This window comes from Thunnus maccoyii, chromosome 10 (assembly GCF_910596095.1).
Source record: "Thunnus maccoyii chromosome 10, fThuMac1.1, whole genome shotgun sequence".
Lineage (NCBI taxonomy): Eukaryota > Metazoa > Chordata > Actinopteri > Scombriformes > Scombridae > Thunnus > Thunnus maccoyii.
Window position 1 is genome coordinate 4,140,583 of NC_056542.1, and position 18,238 is coordinate 4,158,820.

General features: G+C 40.0%; 1 protein-coding gene across 2 annotated transcripts in view; it reads right to left on the bottom strand.

Annotated features, from left to right (window-relative positions):
- Positions 1 to 18,238, bottom strand: part of bbs9 (Bardet-Biedl syndrome 9) — a 195,321-nt gene that overhangs the window by 166,223 nt on the left and 10,860 nt on the right. For both annotated transcript variants that reach the window (XM_042425159.1, XM_042425160.1), the window contains exons 6-9: positions 15,738 to 15,912; positions 9,951 to 10,035; positions 8,630 to 8,813; positions 2,156 to 2,285 (exon numbers count right to left, since the gene is read on the bottom strand). In XM_042425159.1, the coding sequence (XP_042281093.1) occupies positions 2,156 to 2,285; positions 8,630 to 8,813; positions 9,951 to 10,035; positions 15,738 to 15,912 (574 nt within the window). The remainder of the gene's footprint in view (positions 1 to 2,155; positions 2,286 to 8,629; positions 8,814 to 9,950; positions 10,036 to 15,737; positions 15,913 to 18,238) is intronic.

Below are 18,238 nucleotides of genomic sequence, written 5' to 3' on the forward strand. Positions count from 1 at the left end.
TTTAACAGAGTGTTTGTGTGTGTGAGACTGTGTGTGTGTGTGTGTGTTAACTGGTTGCAGATGTGTTGTAGTTCCAGTGCAGTGAGGCGGTAACACACACACACACACACACACACACACACACACACACAGGAGGTTCAGGTCGAGAGCAGCAGCCGGCTCCACACCTGCACAGGAGGGCGTCTGAGGGGGCATAAAACTTTCACTTTAACGGCTGCGGAAACCCTCTCACTCTCTCCCACACACACACACACACACACACACACACACACACACACACACACACACACACACACACACACACAGATAAACTCACATGCATACAGACACATTGCCAACTGCAACAGAAAAACACACACATGCATAAAAACAAAAGCTCTCTCTCACACACACACACACACAGTTCCCCTCTCACAGAAAATGAGTTCCCACCATTTGTGAGAGAAACACTGTTGATCATAAATATGAACGGACAAATAGACAAGAGAGGAAACACACAGCAGCTGCTGGTAGATACAGAAATAACACAACCGTTAACACTAAATACTACAGTATATAACAGCTGTACCACCAGAGCAGCACAAGTAGGGCAGATAAGAGCTTAAATAAGACAATCTGAATGTGAATAAAACAATAATTATCATCATCTTCACCAAAGAGGTGATGCTACAGATTCCAGTGAGATTTAGAGGAAGGTTGCATCAAGGAGCAAATGATGAGTTTTATGTTGGAAATAAGCAGCATGGAAAAAACGTGTTAAATGTATCACATGACTTTCTGTCACTGGCGGAGGTTTGTTGTCTGAGTGTTTTCTAGTCTAGTTTTGCTTTGTTGTAACATTCAAGAACAACAGCGTCCGTGGACTCTACACTCGGTTACGTAACGCCATGGCAGAGCTGGTGTTTTTTAAAATGAAACTGTCAAATAAAATCAATCAATCGATTAGTATCAAGGATCTGAGTCCAGATATATGACGGTACTGTTGGACCTGAGACCTGCTGCAGTAACCTGACTGGATGTGAGTGGGCTATGTGTTAGCTATGATCACATTGTTTTAGTCTCTTTTGTAATTTTTTTTTAAAGCAAAAATGCTAAAATTTTGCTGGTTGAAGCTTCTTCAATGTGAGGATTTTAAGCTTTTCTGTGATATACATGATTGTAAACTGAGTATCTTTGAATATTGGACAGTTTATCAGACAAAACAATATATTTGAGCTCTAAGAATTCATATAAGTGATCATTTTTCACTATTTTCTGATATTTTAAAGACAAAGCCATCGACTAATCAAGAAAATGATTGTTAGTTTTTTGAGGTGAGACAGTGACAGTGTGAAATGTGAGATGCGAGAAAAATGACAGTTGAGGAATCTAAAGAGAGACGGATCATTTTATTATGGGCTGGCAGAGCTAAAAGAAATAAAAAATCAACACTGCTTCCAAAAACAACAAAGCAAAGACTCCTGAAGTGCTGCTGCTGCTGCTGCTGGAGTGATGGTGTGTGTTTGTTTTGTGTGCATTTGTGTGTGTGTTCCTCTCCCACACTCGGCGTCCCGTCAACACACACACACACACACACACACACACACACACCGAACAAAACGATGACTATCGAGTGCTTTAAAACAACACAGCCTCAAACTAAACCAAACAGGCTACCCCAGACACACACACACACACACACACACACACACACACTATCTCCATGATCAAACACACACACACACTCACAGAAAAACCACATCATTTTTCACCCTTGTTTGTGTTTTTTGCGTTGTAATTGTATCAAATTGCGGTTTGATTGGAGTCATTTTTTGGTGGGGGGGAGAAAAAAAAAAGACAATGATTGGCTACAGCGGGCCCCTCCCTGCTCTGCTCTGATTGGACCAGCTGGAAGACATTGCCGGGGTAATTTCCTGTCAGAAGTCACACACTGGATTTCACATGCTGATAAACACGACGACATACCTGCAGTGTGCATTTATTTACCTGTTTATACTGTACATGCCGGTCTAATACACATGTTTATCATGTCCTACCTTGACGTAGCAGCGATGAGTCTTTTCTTAATGTTTCCTCCTTCATTGTTAAACCTTTTTTTTTTTGTTGCTACGGTGAAAACGGTGACATCAGGTGTTTTGCAGAGGTTTATACTCACGGAAAGTTGGCGACGCGGACGGCCACGGGCACAAAGGGGAGCTGGGCCGCCCACTTCAGAGTCACATCCTGGTAAACCAGCAGCATGTTGGTATGGTTACCTAGCAACAGGTTGGTCGTGCCATCGATCACTATAAAAGAACAAAAAAAAAAAAAAACAACATCTTGTTAGAGAGAAGAACAGAGCCCGCTCACGTCAGCCCGTTATGTTTATGAACATGAAATCCGTCCTCTTGTTAAATTAATTTTCCTAATTACATTTTATATATTTAGTTAAGTTGGAGAGTGACTTACAATGACTTCAACGGTACAAGTCAAGGGTCAGGCTCACGTTACTAAGATCACAGGACGACTGTGGAAGGAGACGAGTTCAAAGGCATTTCTATGACCTTTTATAAATAAAGCAGAAAAGTTTTCATGACCTTCTTCCTTTCCAGTTGTTTAATGTCACTTGTCAGTCTGGATTCAAGCTCAGTAAAGACTGTGAAACACCTGTCACAATGAATATGTGAAATAATAATTACGCTTCATTATTCTACCATTGCCTCATTGCTAAATTTCCCTGAAATTCCCCGACTCCTCCCGAGAATTTGACTGGAGATTGAGAGAGCTGAAAGGATGACAGGACTAACTGAGACAAAGTGAGCCAAGCATTGTTGTATTTTCCCAAAAAAAAAAAAAAAAAAAAAAAAAAATCAAGAATTAAAGCCTGCCAAAGCTTCACCTCCTCTATCTGCCTGGCCCTTTCCCTCAGTTTTAAAATTTGTTTTCAGGGCCCCTCTTGCAAAAGAAATCTTGACCTCGGTGAATACAGGATACAAGAAGTGGACTGTGTTTGTGTGCACCAGAACAATTCAGTTAATACTCTTTCCTAAAATAACACCCTGAATAAATAATCATGGAATATGTGATGCAACTGGGATGCAAAATCATGCTCAGACACAGATAATAAAATGATTTATTAACCCCTCCACCCCCTTTTCTTTTCACCTGCATTTAGCATGTATGCATGCATATGTATGTATATTTGTATACTGCACGTTATGTTCAGTGTTGCTTGTATTTATTGATTTGTTATATTATTCCCTTGCATGAGTTTTGTGCAAGCTTTTGCAGATGTGCACAGTATGTATTGGAAAGAATGAACCATTGGTATGACCATGTACTTAAGTAGACCAAAAGGAATTATTCCACTGACGTGTGTTCAGTTTCATTTAAAAGTCATAAAATAATAAATAGTCGATCACAAAAATGGATTTCTGTGTCGAGTTCTGACACCCAAAAATCTGCTCCCCTAACCCTTAGCAGAACAACAATATACATTTTTATTCTGGAGTGATGATTCATCTTTCATAGCAGCACAGAACTTGAGGATTTTGTCTCCTATTTTCAGTTTTTGGTGAATATTGACAAACTAAAACATGAAGAGCAGAAATAGCATTCCTGCAGTGGGTGGCTTTTCCCTCGAAGATGAATGCAACATGTACTTTCTCTCTCTCTCTCCCTGTTAAGAAAAAAATTCATCTCTTCACATCTCACATGTGGTTTGTATATAGAATTCTGTCATTTAGATCTTTCATTTTAAGACACCTGTATAAAGTTACATATACTCACTTTCTCCCTGTGACTCATGGCAAGAAAAATTAAATATAAATACTAGTTATGCTTTACTACTTATGTTTTCACACACACACACACACACATACAAATGTCCAGTTGATCCCACCAATGGTGCAGTTACCACCAGGAGAGATCTGAGGTGATGTGGCCACACGCAAAACAAACACGCCTCACTCACACGCAGTTGAATACACAAGGTATAATATATAGTAACAGCGGTCAGCAGGGTGGTACGGCGCAGCGGGGGTCAAAATGACAGAGTGTGTGTTACATGAAAGCAAATACACACCTTCTATCACAGCATCAGCATTATAATTACAAGCTAATTATAAAGGTCCAATCATCCTTCAAAAAACAAGTATCTGGCCTCTTTTCTTACAATCATTTCCTGTTACTCTTCAGTCCCTCTGCTCTCATCTCCTCATCTACTTTCTTTTAACCTCTTTGCCTTTTTCCTCATCTCTCCCGACTTTTACTTCTCCTCTTTTTCCTTTCAACTTTCCTCTCTACTATCCTCTCACCTTTCTGCTCTTCCTCTTCTTTTATATTTTCTACCTTTATATCTCTCCATCCTCTCTTAAATTCCTTTTTGACCGTCTGCCTAGTTTCACACTTTCTTTCCTCCTTTCTGCCTTTTCATCATCACTGTCCTTCCATCTCTCCTCTTCCTGATATGTCTTTCCACAAATCTTTTATTGTTCCTTGAAGGAGAAAACTATGTGAGGTCTATGTGAGAGTGGCTCACGATCCCAAAACCATGGACCGGTACCAGGACTTGAGGTAACACAATATGTATTGGCGGAAAATGGCTGAATAATAATTATATAACTTTATATTATCGGCTATTTTTGCTGTAACTACCTTGAACATGATGAAAACCGTCTTTGCTGCATTTTTCTGCGTCGCATCTCTCACAATGTTTCTCTTCTACATGCTGTCTCATCCCATTTTGGTTATAATTTTACACTATTATTGATAATTATAAACTGTGAGCTCCATTAGAAAATTCAAAGTCCAAAATCTCCCTTATGTGTTTAAGATCTGGTGACTGTGAATAGGCCATCAACATCATTTTCATACTCTGTGACCCTTAATGCCCCCGTATGGAAGCACCTCCGTTCATTATGTTTTTCAATTTATTTATTCGGGTTTTTCCTTTAATTTGTCACCCGTCTGTCATGTTCTCAGGAGCAGGAATCATATGCTCTTATTTCAAATGGAGTAACTTTGTGTCCTGTTGTGGTCGGGATGAAGGAGCTGAACTTTGGTTAGCGTGTTTCTGTTGAGCAGCCATGCCAATAAAGTTATATGAGAAAAGAAAGAAATAGACGGACAAAGGGAGGTAGACAGAGAGGGAGAGAGAAAGGAGAGAGAGAGAGAGAGAGAGTGAGGGCTGCGGTCCAGCAGAGGCAGCTGTGAGGCTGAAAGCCAGAAAGGGGAAAAGCGTTAGGAAACACTCAGGAGATCACTGTTGTCTCTCCTCCTCTTCTCTTAACTTTAAGGTTTCTGGAGAAAAATACACTAAATGGTTATTTGGCATTGAACTGAAGGAACCCTTTACTTTACGGTGGGTGGCACTTCTGACAGTCACAGTGTCACAATATGTCAGTCTGTTAACAATAAACTAGAGACCAAACACGGACACACAGAAGATTGCAGTTGTAGTCTGGGTCCAGGGAGTTGCACTCTTCTAGCCATGTGGGAATTTTTATGCGGTTTTGACTGTTGACAGGAATCATGTCCCAATAAAAGCTGCTTTTGTTGCGCTGGCACATCATGTATTGAAATTACAGCAGATATCCAAGAGTAATTTAAATAATCTAAATAATGTCTGGAACAGATAGTGGAGGGCACTTTGAAAGCTGAGACATTTTAATTCTAAAATTGAAAGCAGACATCAGTAGAGAACACTTGGCCGTTCTTACAGTTCCTCCATCAATCCTCCCTTCTGGATCCTTCCTCCGCTCTATATTTTTTAACTTTTTCTTCACATCCTTTTTAATTTTCTCTTTCCATCTGCCGGCTCTCTAGTATATTTTAGTTCAAGTGTAATAATCTCGACAAAAAATGGTTCTGCTGTACAACGGTGGTTAAACTGAACCAGACAGAAAAACATTTAGTTGCTGTGAAGAACGCCTATAAAAACGGTTGTTTATGGCTCCGTGCTCAAAAGGTAACACACACAGAACTTTTATTCTACTGTATTTAAGCACCAGTCTTGGAGGTCCAAACCATATCTGGATAATTAGTGTTGCTTGTGGCGATAAGAAACAGGTTCCAGTCACTAACCATGAAAGAGAGGTAATACAAATTTACTCCTTTTATATAATATTTCTAACATCGTTACATTAGTATCATAAAACAAACAAAGATAAAGCTTTCATCATAATTTCATTTTGTCCCTCCACATCATTATAAGAGCTGGATGCCGGACAAAAAAAATGGCAAAAAAGGTTTGCTTCCACGTTGTGCGGCCCACTGAATATGCGCAATAGTGTTTCCCCCGCTGGATCCGCCCACGAGTTCCTGCTTGCTTCCCGCTTGAGGAAGGTTGATGTTGTTTTACAATGGTGGTCTATGGGGGAAAATCCTTTATGGGCCACGGGGGAATTTTTCGCTGCAATACCGCGAGTGGCCACTGGGAAAAATTGGCTGCAAGGCTAAGCGGCGGCAGCGCCCTATCCAGCTCTTATTATACATCCATGCTCTGCATACGAAGCACTACTTTTCTGCCGTAAATGTCTGTGTGTGCTAAAGTAAACAAAGTGGACATAAAGAAAGAGGGATGCAGTTTTAAAAAGGAGAATAAAACTTTAAACTCCTGCAGACTTTCATGTTTACTGCTGGTGTGTTTATTTATGATGCTTCAGTCTACACAACCTACGTCAGGGAGATATGCCTACTGGGAAGCAGTAGCCGGTGTTTCTTGCCTTTTCAACAGGAGATAACCAAGTTGCTAGACAGCTGCACCATCATCGCGTTACACATCATCTCTCTCTGTCTCTCACTCCTCTATTCCTATCAGAGGTGAAGACAGGCAGAGGTGTACAAGTCTGGAACCCATTACAGGTTTATAGCTGTACTGTGCTGTACCACACATACCTGTTGGATTATATACAGAAAAGCTTGTGCTGTGTATTCATTATGACAAAATTATTGCTATGATGTATCCTCCAAAACTATTGTGTGCATAAAAGTGTTTTTTAAATGATTTCTAACCAACAATTTCAGTGAAATATCTCAAACAAATGAAAGAATGGTGAAGTTACTGAGAAAGCTTTTTGTTTTGTCTTTGCTGCAGTTTGGGCATAAACTTTTTCCAACATTTTGGGCTTTTCAGTAAGTGATATAAACCATGTATTGATACTGTAATGTAATAGTGTATAATGGTGTATCTGCAAAATGTTACTTTTTATGAAATAAGAAAAACAGCCTTGTTTTTATCTTTATGACAGTTAGAGCTGCAACAGTTAGACGATTAATCAATTAGTTGATCAACAGAAATTGTATTGTCAATTTTTAAGGAAATGCCAAATATTTTCTGGTTGCAGCTTCTCAAACATTAAGATTTAAACATAAAGGAATGTAATATCTTTGGATTTTGGACTGTTGATTTGACAAAACAAGACATCTGGAGACTTCTCACTTTGGGCTCTAAGGAATTAAAAAGAGCATTTTTCATTATTTTCAGACATTTTATAGACTAAAAAATGAAAATGCATTTTTAGATCAATTGTTTTGGAAGGTTTTTAGCCTAAATCATAAATGATTTGAACTTTGAAAACCTAAAAAAAATCATCATATACTGTATTCACAGGACATTAGCACTATATCATCTGTCTTATACATCAAACTACATATGTGTATATCTACATTTATTATGTTATCCATTCATCTTGCAGCACATGTTTATGTACTACAATGTATTTTATAGTCTGGTCAGTTTTGTTTTAATGCATGCAGCAGAGTTACTCCAGTTATTCCATCACGTTCTGCCAAAAGCAGCTTCCTGCTCAGCCAGCCATGTGGCATCGGGCCACTGCACAGAATGTTTTGTTTTTGTGCGTTTTATTCACTTATTTTCAAATGTTTGGTTGTGGCAGGTGCACTGATGCATGGTGAGTTTTGTGGTATTGCCCTGTACTTTACTCCAGGTTGAACATATTTGAGTTTTACCAGCGCTGCATTGGCTAAATTTGAAACCGTCCCCACACTGGCTGTGCTCAGTTTTCTGTGAGGCAACGCTATGTGTCCAAATCCTTCAACAACAAGGGTTTCTTGTCTATTTTTATTCTCAATTTCAAAATTCTGGTGATTCCTGATTAGCTGCAAAATGCTAAGAGCTGAAAGGTGTGAGCCCTAACAAGTTGAGAAGGATTTAACAAGCCATGTGAACTTTTGAACTTTTGCTCTCGGATACTAGTGAAGCTAAAACTTGAACTATGTACTTTCTTCTCAAAACACTGTTTCTGCTGCATGATACTATATGTCCAGAGAAACAGGATGAGCATTTTATTTCCTTTTTAAAACTATTTAACAAATGTTTCCCCATCCCTTCCAGTTTCTCTGTGTCCTCAGTTTCTGTTCAATCTTTATTCTTACACACCTGATCCAATTAAGGTCTACACACTTGGATGCTAGCCTTCTCCAGGAAGATCTGTTTCTACTACTCAGCCAATCAGTATTAAGTCCTTAACTGGATCAGGTGTGCGGGAGTAGAGCTGAACAAAAAGCTTGTAGGACAGGAGGAACATGAGGACTGGAGACGTGAAATATCTCTTTATAGTTTATAGGTTTATTTTGGGATACTTAACCTCTTAAGCCCTTGTGCTAAAGGTTCAGAGACCTGGTTTACCTGAGGAGTAGGGCAGGAAGCAGCTCGGGTTGAACTCCAGTTTCTTCATGAAGCGGATCATGCCGTTGTCACGGACACAGTAAAGGTTCCTCTCGCCCAGGACGAAGATAGAGGAGGAGGAGTGGGAGAAGGAGGGAACAGAGAGGTCGAGGGCCTGTTCTCCGAGGACCAACGTCCAGTCAGGCTGAGGGAGAATACATACACACACACACACACACACACACACACACACACACACACACACGCAGTTATAGCACAAAAGAACAAGCATGACGTATACTACTACACATGTACAGTCTGTACACCCTTCACAAAATGTTTATAGAGTCACTGAAATCCACCTCTTTTGTTTGGTATTTTATGAAGGCATGAATCTCTACAGATGCATTGAAGCTCTATGAATAAAGACATGTAATCTGTGTAAATTTGCATTTTTGACTCTTGTGTTGCTGTGAAGTTTTATACTAGATGATGATCAACTACAGCTCCTATCCTACTGAACTTCTGTAGAAATGGCAGGAGTGCTAAAAAGTGTGTAGACACTTTTCTTAATCGAAATTCAATACATTATCCAGCATTAAAAATTCAGACTTATTGTAAACATCAATATGATTTATGGTTATGGGTAAATGGCATTTGCGTTGGTTCTTTAACAGTCTTCATTCTACAGTGTTGCTACCAATCTTTTCTATATCTTTGCAGCTATTTCAGCAATTTTATTCACGTTATTTTTTATGTGATATACATAAAATTATGTGCAGTTGCACTTTTTACATAGGCCTCTTCACAGGGACTTGCTTACTTATTGATTGTTTTGTCTGTATTGTTATTTCATATATTTATTTATTTCATCTTGGCCACACATGAATAACATTTTCTCTAAGCATATATTTGTATACAGATTAATGATGACAAAAACTGAAAAACTTGGAATATCCGTCAACTATTGTTGCCTTGCCCACACACATAAATCACACTGTTCTGTTAACTTCCACCAGTATTAATCATCAGATCAACTTCCAGCTACAATTCAAGAAATCATGTATGAATGGTTTGACATTCTAGACAGGTGACAGGAAATTCCAGCTCTCCTACTCTGAACAGATGAGAACTCTTATGATTGGTTTAGAACATATTAACAACCTCTAACACACCTGATGCTAGCGTTGATAAGGATCGTTCCTGGTCACAAAAGGGAAACTGCCAGTGTAACTTTCCCAAAATGTTTGCCAGGAACCAGCTGCAGAACCTTATCGTGCGCACATTATCAGATTTAAGTATCTGTTTATCGCTGGCAGGTGTTTGGGTGTTTGGGACTCACCATTAGCCTCTTGCCTCCGGACTTGAGGGGCAGGTCGGGATCCTGTCGACTCTCTGCTTCTGTAGCCACGGCCAGAGTCTCATACCTAAGTGTTAGAGAGAGACAAAGAGCTGCTTATACAAACAAACTGGATCACATTCAAACTACTGTCAGTGTGGAGCCGGTTGTCGGCCATTGTTTCATACATGTATGTTGTAAATCATTTTCTCAGCTAACTTTGAAAACAAATCTATAAGCATATTTATGAGTCATATTTTCCCTAAAATAATCTCTCAGGATGGATTTTTCAGTTTTTTTTTCCTTTGAGTGACAATTTTGCATCTTTATTTACATTGGATTTCATGTGTTTTGCCTGTTTTCAGGTCAGTTAAAGTTACAAGTGAACAAAGAAACAAAGAACTACTTCTGTTCTCTGTGCCCTTCTGCTTTAATGTGGCGGGGTAGGATGGTGGAGGAGCTGGAAGTGAAATGCCTTGCTCAAGGACACTTTGCACTGTGCAGGGAGCTAATTAAAGTGCTCTCATCAGACTTCCCCAGCTAGTCTTAAAACTCAAATTAGAGACTCTTTAGTTACAAATGTGCTTCTTTAACCACCGGCTCAAAACCAAAACAATGCCAGTCATTTTCCTGAGGGAAATTCCGTCTGTTGAACATATCCGTCATTAACAAAAATCCACAGCGCGTCTTATATTCTCCATCTCCTTTACAGCTTCTGTCAGGTCAGTCAACACACCGCTGACCCGCTGTTCCCCGGAACTGCGGTCTATCAGTTTTAATCAGTGAGCTGTTGGCAACAGATTGAGGATAAAGTGGTCAGACTGATCTGTGGTCAGTTGATTTTGGCATCTTCAGCATCAGGAGTTTTCCAGTAAGAAGTTGGCAGTCACAGCAGCCTGGCGGGAATCTGTCCTCCTCAAACACCTGGATGAACAGAGAGCTCCAACCCAACCCAGCCGGACTCCCAACTGCAGACCAAACACTAAATAACTGCTGATTTATCCACTCACAGTTTTCTCACTCAATATTGCATATTTGGACCACAACCCTGCTGTGAATCAATGCTGGCAGGTCTGAAATAGCTTTAACTGTAAGAGCCGTTATCCAATATGGATGCCAAGTTGCGTGCATCGCTATAGATTCATACCAGCCACCTTAACGTCAGGAAGACACAGATTTCTCCTTTTTCTATTTTTTGTTTAGTAGTTTACATGACACCTCGGTGATGTGAGAAAGCTAATTGGACAAACTGACACCCTACATTTACACACATAATGTACGGTATGTATTATATACCAGTTGTCATAGTATACTATTTCTGTAGTTAGTATACAAGAAATCAATGTACTTTAGTGTTTTGTACTAACAATATATGCATTGACATCAATCAAACTGCTAAATAAATGTTGTTAGTTGGTCTGTCCACCACTTTGGTTCGGACAGAAACTTCTCAACAACCCGTGGATGGGTTGCCATGAAACTTGGTACAGTTGATCCTGTTCCCCTCAGAATGAATTATAACAACTTTGTTGATCCCCTGACTTTTCATCTAGCTCCATCATCAGGTCATCAGGCCCGATACTTTGGTTTAGGACCAAATACTTGCAAAACTAATGACATTCCCATCAGCCTCAGCTGAAGTTTGTGTTTACTGCTAATTAGCAAACGTTAGCATGCTAACACACTAAACTAAAATGGTGGGAATGGTAAACATTATTTGCTAAAAATAATATAATAATCTAATATATTTTAAAACAGAACTAGAACAGAATCAGATTTTGTCCATTTCCATCGTTGTCCTTGATGTTTTCACAGTCCATCAACCATTTAACAATATGGAGAAAATTCATTTTCTGACATGAAGAAATATTACAATATAAGCATTAAACATAGATAATTAAATCCTAAGAGCAAATAATTGATAAAATGTTTTAGGATGTACTCAAGATACAATGGTAACAAAGACTAACAACATAAACACACAAAAAACATAAGATGTCATTGTTCTATTAAGGTACTCTGTCTAGAAGCCATTAATTTATCTTTGACTTTAAGCTAGAAGGACTTGAGAATACCCTAAAAAACATGTCTAACTGAATATGAAGACCAGTGTCCTCAACTGGGAGCCAGTGAAGTTGGAAGAACATTTCAGTTTTACATGTGGATAAAGCTGATTATCATTCATGTCCCTAAAAGTGATGCTAATTCCTCGTAACACTGTGTATAAAGAAGTTGTAAAACAGCAAATGAACTGTTCTAAACTTTGATTTTCGCAATACAACACAAGATTTATAGTTCTGAACTCATCCGTATCGGAGCCGTACCCACTGAGCTTCTAGAAGAAACGTCGAGCAGACTAACGAGCTGCTTTATGGATGACTGCCAGTAAAGAAACTTTTTTTCATCATACCGTGACCATTTCCTGGAGAAGAAAACGGACTAAAAAATATATTAAACATGTCATGGGTTTTAAGCGTTTAAAGTAACACTCGATGGATCGACGGGCTGACTGCTGCATGAGTGACTGGATTAAATTCAGTCTAATAATACTAAAATAACACCGTGAAATAACTATTCTTTCACTCTGATTTTTCTATTCCACCCTTCAAATAGATGTTTTACTAATGGGATATGAGGTAGCATGAATGAATTAAAACTGTATATACATGCGTGTGTGTGTGTGTGTGTGTGCGTGTGTGTGTGCGTGTGTGTGTTCAGTTCCATCCATCAATAGCTGGTTGGATGTTGATTTAACGGTTATGAAAGAGGGTAAAAATCACATAATGTCTGTGTGTACAAGAATGGAAAAACCACAAAAATCTGATTATTCACCTGCATGACTAAAATATGAGGAGGGAGAACGACACACACACACACTCCTACACACACACACACACACACACACACACTACTGATTATTTTTTGTTTGCCATTCAAAAGTGTTTGTGGTGAACATGGTGTGCTCTCTACGTAGATACAGTTTCGGTAAGGCCTTACTGTGCGTACAGGAGTGTGTGTAGGAGTGTGTGTAGGAGTGTGTGTAGGAGTGTGTGTGTAGGAGTGTGTGTGTGTAGGCGGTATCAGTCATCATGCAGAGTTTAGGACACTGAGGTTGAGGAAACAGTGTTCTCATTTATATGAAAGAGGATCCCTCTGAAAAAAAAACCTCCACAAACAAACACACTCATTTACCTTCAACATATACATCATACAAGCATATACATACACACTGTGTGCACACACGGATACACACACACAAATTATACAAACACACAGTACATGCATATGCTCTCTCTCTCTCTCTGTGTGTCATAGATAAACACAAACTAAACGCCAACATACACGCAGCAACCAAATCAAGCTCTCATTCATCAGGGCAGGAGAAGGTCCAACAGGCTAAATAAACTGAGAGGAAGCAGAACAGTTTGACCAGTCATCTGATATTAAATGTATAACAGTCGGTGAAGTCCTGACCCCCGTCATCTGATATGGAATATATTTAACAGTCACTGAGACATAACACATCAGTGCCCCGGTTGTATAAAAGTTTCCCTCCGCAAGATTTTTCTTAGGATGTGAATCTGCACGGCTAGATACCGCAAGAGGTGAGTGAGGATGTTTTTCTATAATTTGGGCTTAACTGACCCAGAGAGAAGGTAAAATATGGAGGGATTTTTGCACAATCCAGCAGTAATCAAGCTCCAATAAACAGCGCTGTGGCGAATATGACCCTAGTGGACGCAGTCAGAACTGCGGGTCATGTGACAATCGATGTCAGCTCCAGAAAAACTTTCGCCGTACACATCCGAAGCACTCATTCACACATATTCATACGCTGATGGGGGCTACCATGCAAGCAATTTGGGATTCAGTATCTTGCCCGAGGACGCTTCGACATGCGGACTGGAGGAGCCGGGTATCGAACCGCTGATGTTCTGATTAGTGGACGACCTGCTCTTCCTCCTGAGCCACAGTCAGTCGCTCCTCTACAGCTGCTTAGTTTGTCCAAAACTAAAAGTTATTCAAGATATTTCTGTCACATAAGACAAAGAAAAGCAGCAAATTTCCACAATTAAGAAACCAGGAAAAGGGAGTGTTTGGAATTTTTGCTTGACTGAAACTTTTAATCAATTATCAAAATAGCTGCTGACTAATTTTCTGTTGATCGACTAATCGATTTATCCACTAATCATTTCAGCTCTAAAAGCGAGTGAATTAATTATCACAACTCAATCCATTAGGTCAACCTACAGCTAATATCTTTGATGTTCTTTTTTCCCAATAAATCTATAATTGTTCAGACTATAAAATAAAAAAACAAACAAACAGATCAATAGATATCAATCATCAGTTTGCTATAACTGTCCTCTTTCTCACTCTGTTAAGCAGTTGAGGCAAAGTAGTAAATTCTAACAATGAAGAAAATGAAACCAGCAAATGTTTGCTTTTTTTGAATTACTTCAGAGTGATTAATAATTTATATTGCTGTTGATTAATCGACTCAAGCCAGAAGGAAAAAGGGACGAACTTCTTGCGAGAATGAGCTGCTGTCTCATTTCTACTGAATGTTTACATCTATTAGGTCACATAAACATCTTAGATATATTTTTTTATGCGTTTTTTTCAAACTGAGCATGTCAACACTTACCAGACAAACTACCTCAAACGTCGTATTTACAGTACAAAGCAAACATAAAGGTGCGGTAAGAAACAAATATTGAACAAATTCATCTGAACCGCAGCCATTATGTTAGTCTGAGGTGTATACACTCAACACTGTAATGGAAATAAACCTGTTGCTCTTTGTAATCCAGTGTTGTAGCAATCTGTGTCTGCTCTATGTAATTCACCAGAGAGACTGTGTGTGTGTGTGTGTGTGTGTGTCCAGGGAGAGTAATGAGGTCAGTGTTTCCATGGTGACCATCTAGTCTGGAGAATCTCTTGATACTGGTGGGGGGCATCCAGATAACAAACAGCTGGGAGAGAAAAAAAAAACTACACAGTACACCCACACAACAGTCTGTGAGACTTCTAAAAGCTCTCCATGCCTCGGCCAGAGGGAAATGGGGAAGTGTGCATGTGCTTACATTAAAGTGAGGGTACTTTCCAATCAAACTGTGTGTGTGTGTGTGTGTGTGTGTCTGTTTCGGTCCATCCAGCGAGCTCCACAGTGAGAGTGAGAGCAGATGTCTTTAAAGATGGTAAAGGTTTAGTCAGCGCTGCCTACTAACCATCCGCAGCTGATACTGGAGACAGCGGATGACACCAGATAACCTCAAATAACTTCGTATCTGCTACAGTCAGCAGACATAGCGCTCGCGGAGTGATGTGTATTCATGTTGTTGACCCACATTAATCAATGTCTAAAATAGACCGATGGTCATTCTGTGAGCAAATGTTTTGATGACTCATAGCTTTAAAAGCTATTCAATGATAACCTCCCTTTCCTTTCAGCGGTGCTTTATCAAAAGTATGTCAATATTTTCTTATTTTTGGAATAAAATCACAGTGTTTTCTGGCGTTTGCTTCTGGTTTGCGAGAACTGTGGGGTGGAGAAGGTTGTTAATTATAAAAGAATGTCTGGATGAAGGTCTACTTCAAGGATTTTAAAGTTTTATTAGCACAGAACAAACAAAAATAAAGCAATTCTTTAAAGAACAGATTGGTACGATGTTAGAACGATGAGGCTGATTAGTTCTGATTGTTCTGAAATGTCCCTAAAATATGTAATGTGTTATTTTATAATATGTAAACCTCTTCTGACACTGCTGTATGGCCGTTTAAACCTACTTGTAGCTCTCCAGCTGGCGTGCGGAGGACACGGTGAGGAAGCTGTCTGTTCTGGGGTTGTAGATCAGCGGGCCCGGCAGCAGGAAACCAGGGAGGAACCTGCCGAAGGAGTAGCTGTCCTGCTCGAAGAACATCAGCATCCCGTCCATAGACTGGATGCACAGCGAGTGGTGACCTGATGAAGAGATGACGGAGCAGATGAAGTGAGCTCTTAAGCCCATAAAAACTGATATCACACAGGCAGAGATATGATACAGTGTGGACACATTTTTTTGTGCTTCAGTGTTCAATATGATATAAAATAATGCATTAAAGTGCTAAGTCTCAGCTTTAAATTGAGTATCAGTATAGAAGAAGGCTTTTAACACATAGTGCCCAAGGGTTCAAACGCAATTGGACACATGAAAATCTTATAAAAATGTTTAAAAAAAAATCCTTATCTGTAAAACGACTCAGGTGTTTATTCAAACAATTAGACCAACATGTTAAATTACCATCACAATGTATGCGAGACAAGCAGAACCATCTGGGATTAATAAAGTCTGTTTTTTTACAGAGAAAATTTTATTTGGACAAACAGTTCAGATGTGTATAAGCAGAATCACTGTTGGCTAGGAGAGAGGCATCATATTTTTCGAGTTACATACTCTTGCTTTATAAATACAACTCTGACTCCGCTGTTTCAACTTTTTCGCTATTTAAACACAAACACCGGCGATCCCGAACGACATCCGTGGCTCCTGTTTCATTTCAGCACTGATGTGGTGGTGTGTGTTGTTGTTGCTGCTGCTGCTGCTGCTGCTGCTGCTGCTGCTACGAGGTGAGTTTCTCCCTCTGGCTGAATCTGATATCTCCATTAACACCTCCACACACACACACACACATACACATACATACACCTGGCTCTGGGTATGAATGTGTACAAGAATGTGTGTTTGTTAGGGCTTAGTACATCCCGCAGCAGGCCCTTTCCCTAACACACACACACACACGCTAACACACTCAAGCTATAAAGCAGTGGGACTGTGTGACCAGAGAACTATAATTAGGCCTCAACGCGCTATTAAAACTCACACTGCCATCAACTAGAGGTCAGAGAGACAGCCACCTACAGCGCAACACACACACACATACATACACACACACACACACACCATCTATCACCAAGGATTTAGACAGAAAAGCCGCACACTCCTACACACCTATTCTGTGTAAACACGTGTATGTTTTGTATGTGTGTATCGGAGTGATGAGCGGAGTTCAGGGTGGCCGTTAACACAGTGAAGGTCTCTCACACACACACACACACACACACACACACACCGCAGACACACCCTGTAAGTGCAAGTGTGTGTGTGTGTAACACAATGATTGATAAAGAGCCAACAGCATCTGAGTGTATCTACATATGGCTGGATTTATATTCATGCATGAGTGGGTATTTATATCTGTGTGTGTATGTGTGTGTGTGTGTGTTTGATAAAGAGTAGAAAACCTATTTGAAACACAGAAACTGCTCATGAGTGTGTTTGTTAGCATTATTGTAATTACCATTATGATAATTCTACTTACTGATTCTTATCCTGGTTTTGTCATTATTTTCCCTGTAATTATACCACATTTCTTTGCAGGAATTGTTCAAAAAAAAAAAAAAAAAACACTGGGAAATTATCAGGAAATGAAAAGTCCCCATAAAATAGTGTTAGTGTGTATTTAAAATCTGTGTTACATCAAAAACATAGCGAGGCATATCAGTTATGAGTAGCAGATCAGAATTGGCCGCAGGGGCTTGTGGCGTAAAACAAAAACACACTACGGACAGATCAGGACTCCAAAAACAGCTGGAGGAGCGAAACCACCCGCCCAGACAAACACTTAACAGATTTGTCGGGTCGCGCGGTGATCGTTTCCCACCCCCGAAGAGCAAAGCGAGGGTCAAAAACAACACACACCCAGACGGCCCCGACACGGCGCTGTATCATCAATAATAGGAAAAGTGCTACGTACTGAAAAAAAAGGAGGTTGGAGGATGGAGGCTGTGCCGTAATAACGAGCGTGCACGTGTAATTTCACACGCCCACGCCCAGGTATAACGTGTCGAAAGAGGCCGGTATGAGAGCGCCGCTGCTCAGACACAGGAGAGGAAACAGGCCTGTATTAGTGTCATTAATAAGACATGTTGAACAAGCGAGCACGGAGCAGCCAACAAAGCACAGAGGCTGGCCGCACACTGCAGTGGGCAGAGCCTCGTGTGTGTGTGTGTGTGTGTGTGTGAGAAAGTACATGTGAATGTGTGTGTGCCAATTTATTTTGTGCATGAGTGTATATATGTATATATGTATGTGTGTCTGTGCATGTGCGATTATGTGTGCACATGTATATCTATATGTGTCTGACCAAAGTTCGACAAGGTCAGTCCATGCTGTGTGTGTGTGTGTGTGTGTGTGTGTGTGTGTGTGTGTGTGTGTGTGTGTGGCCTGAATGTGACCCAAACCCAAAGG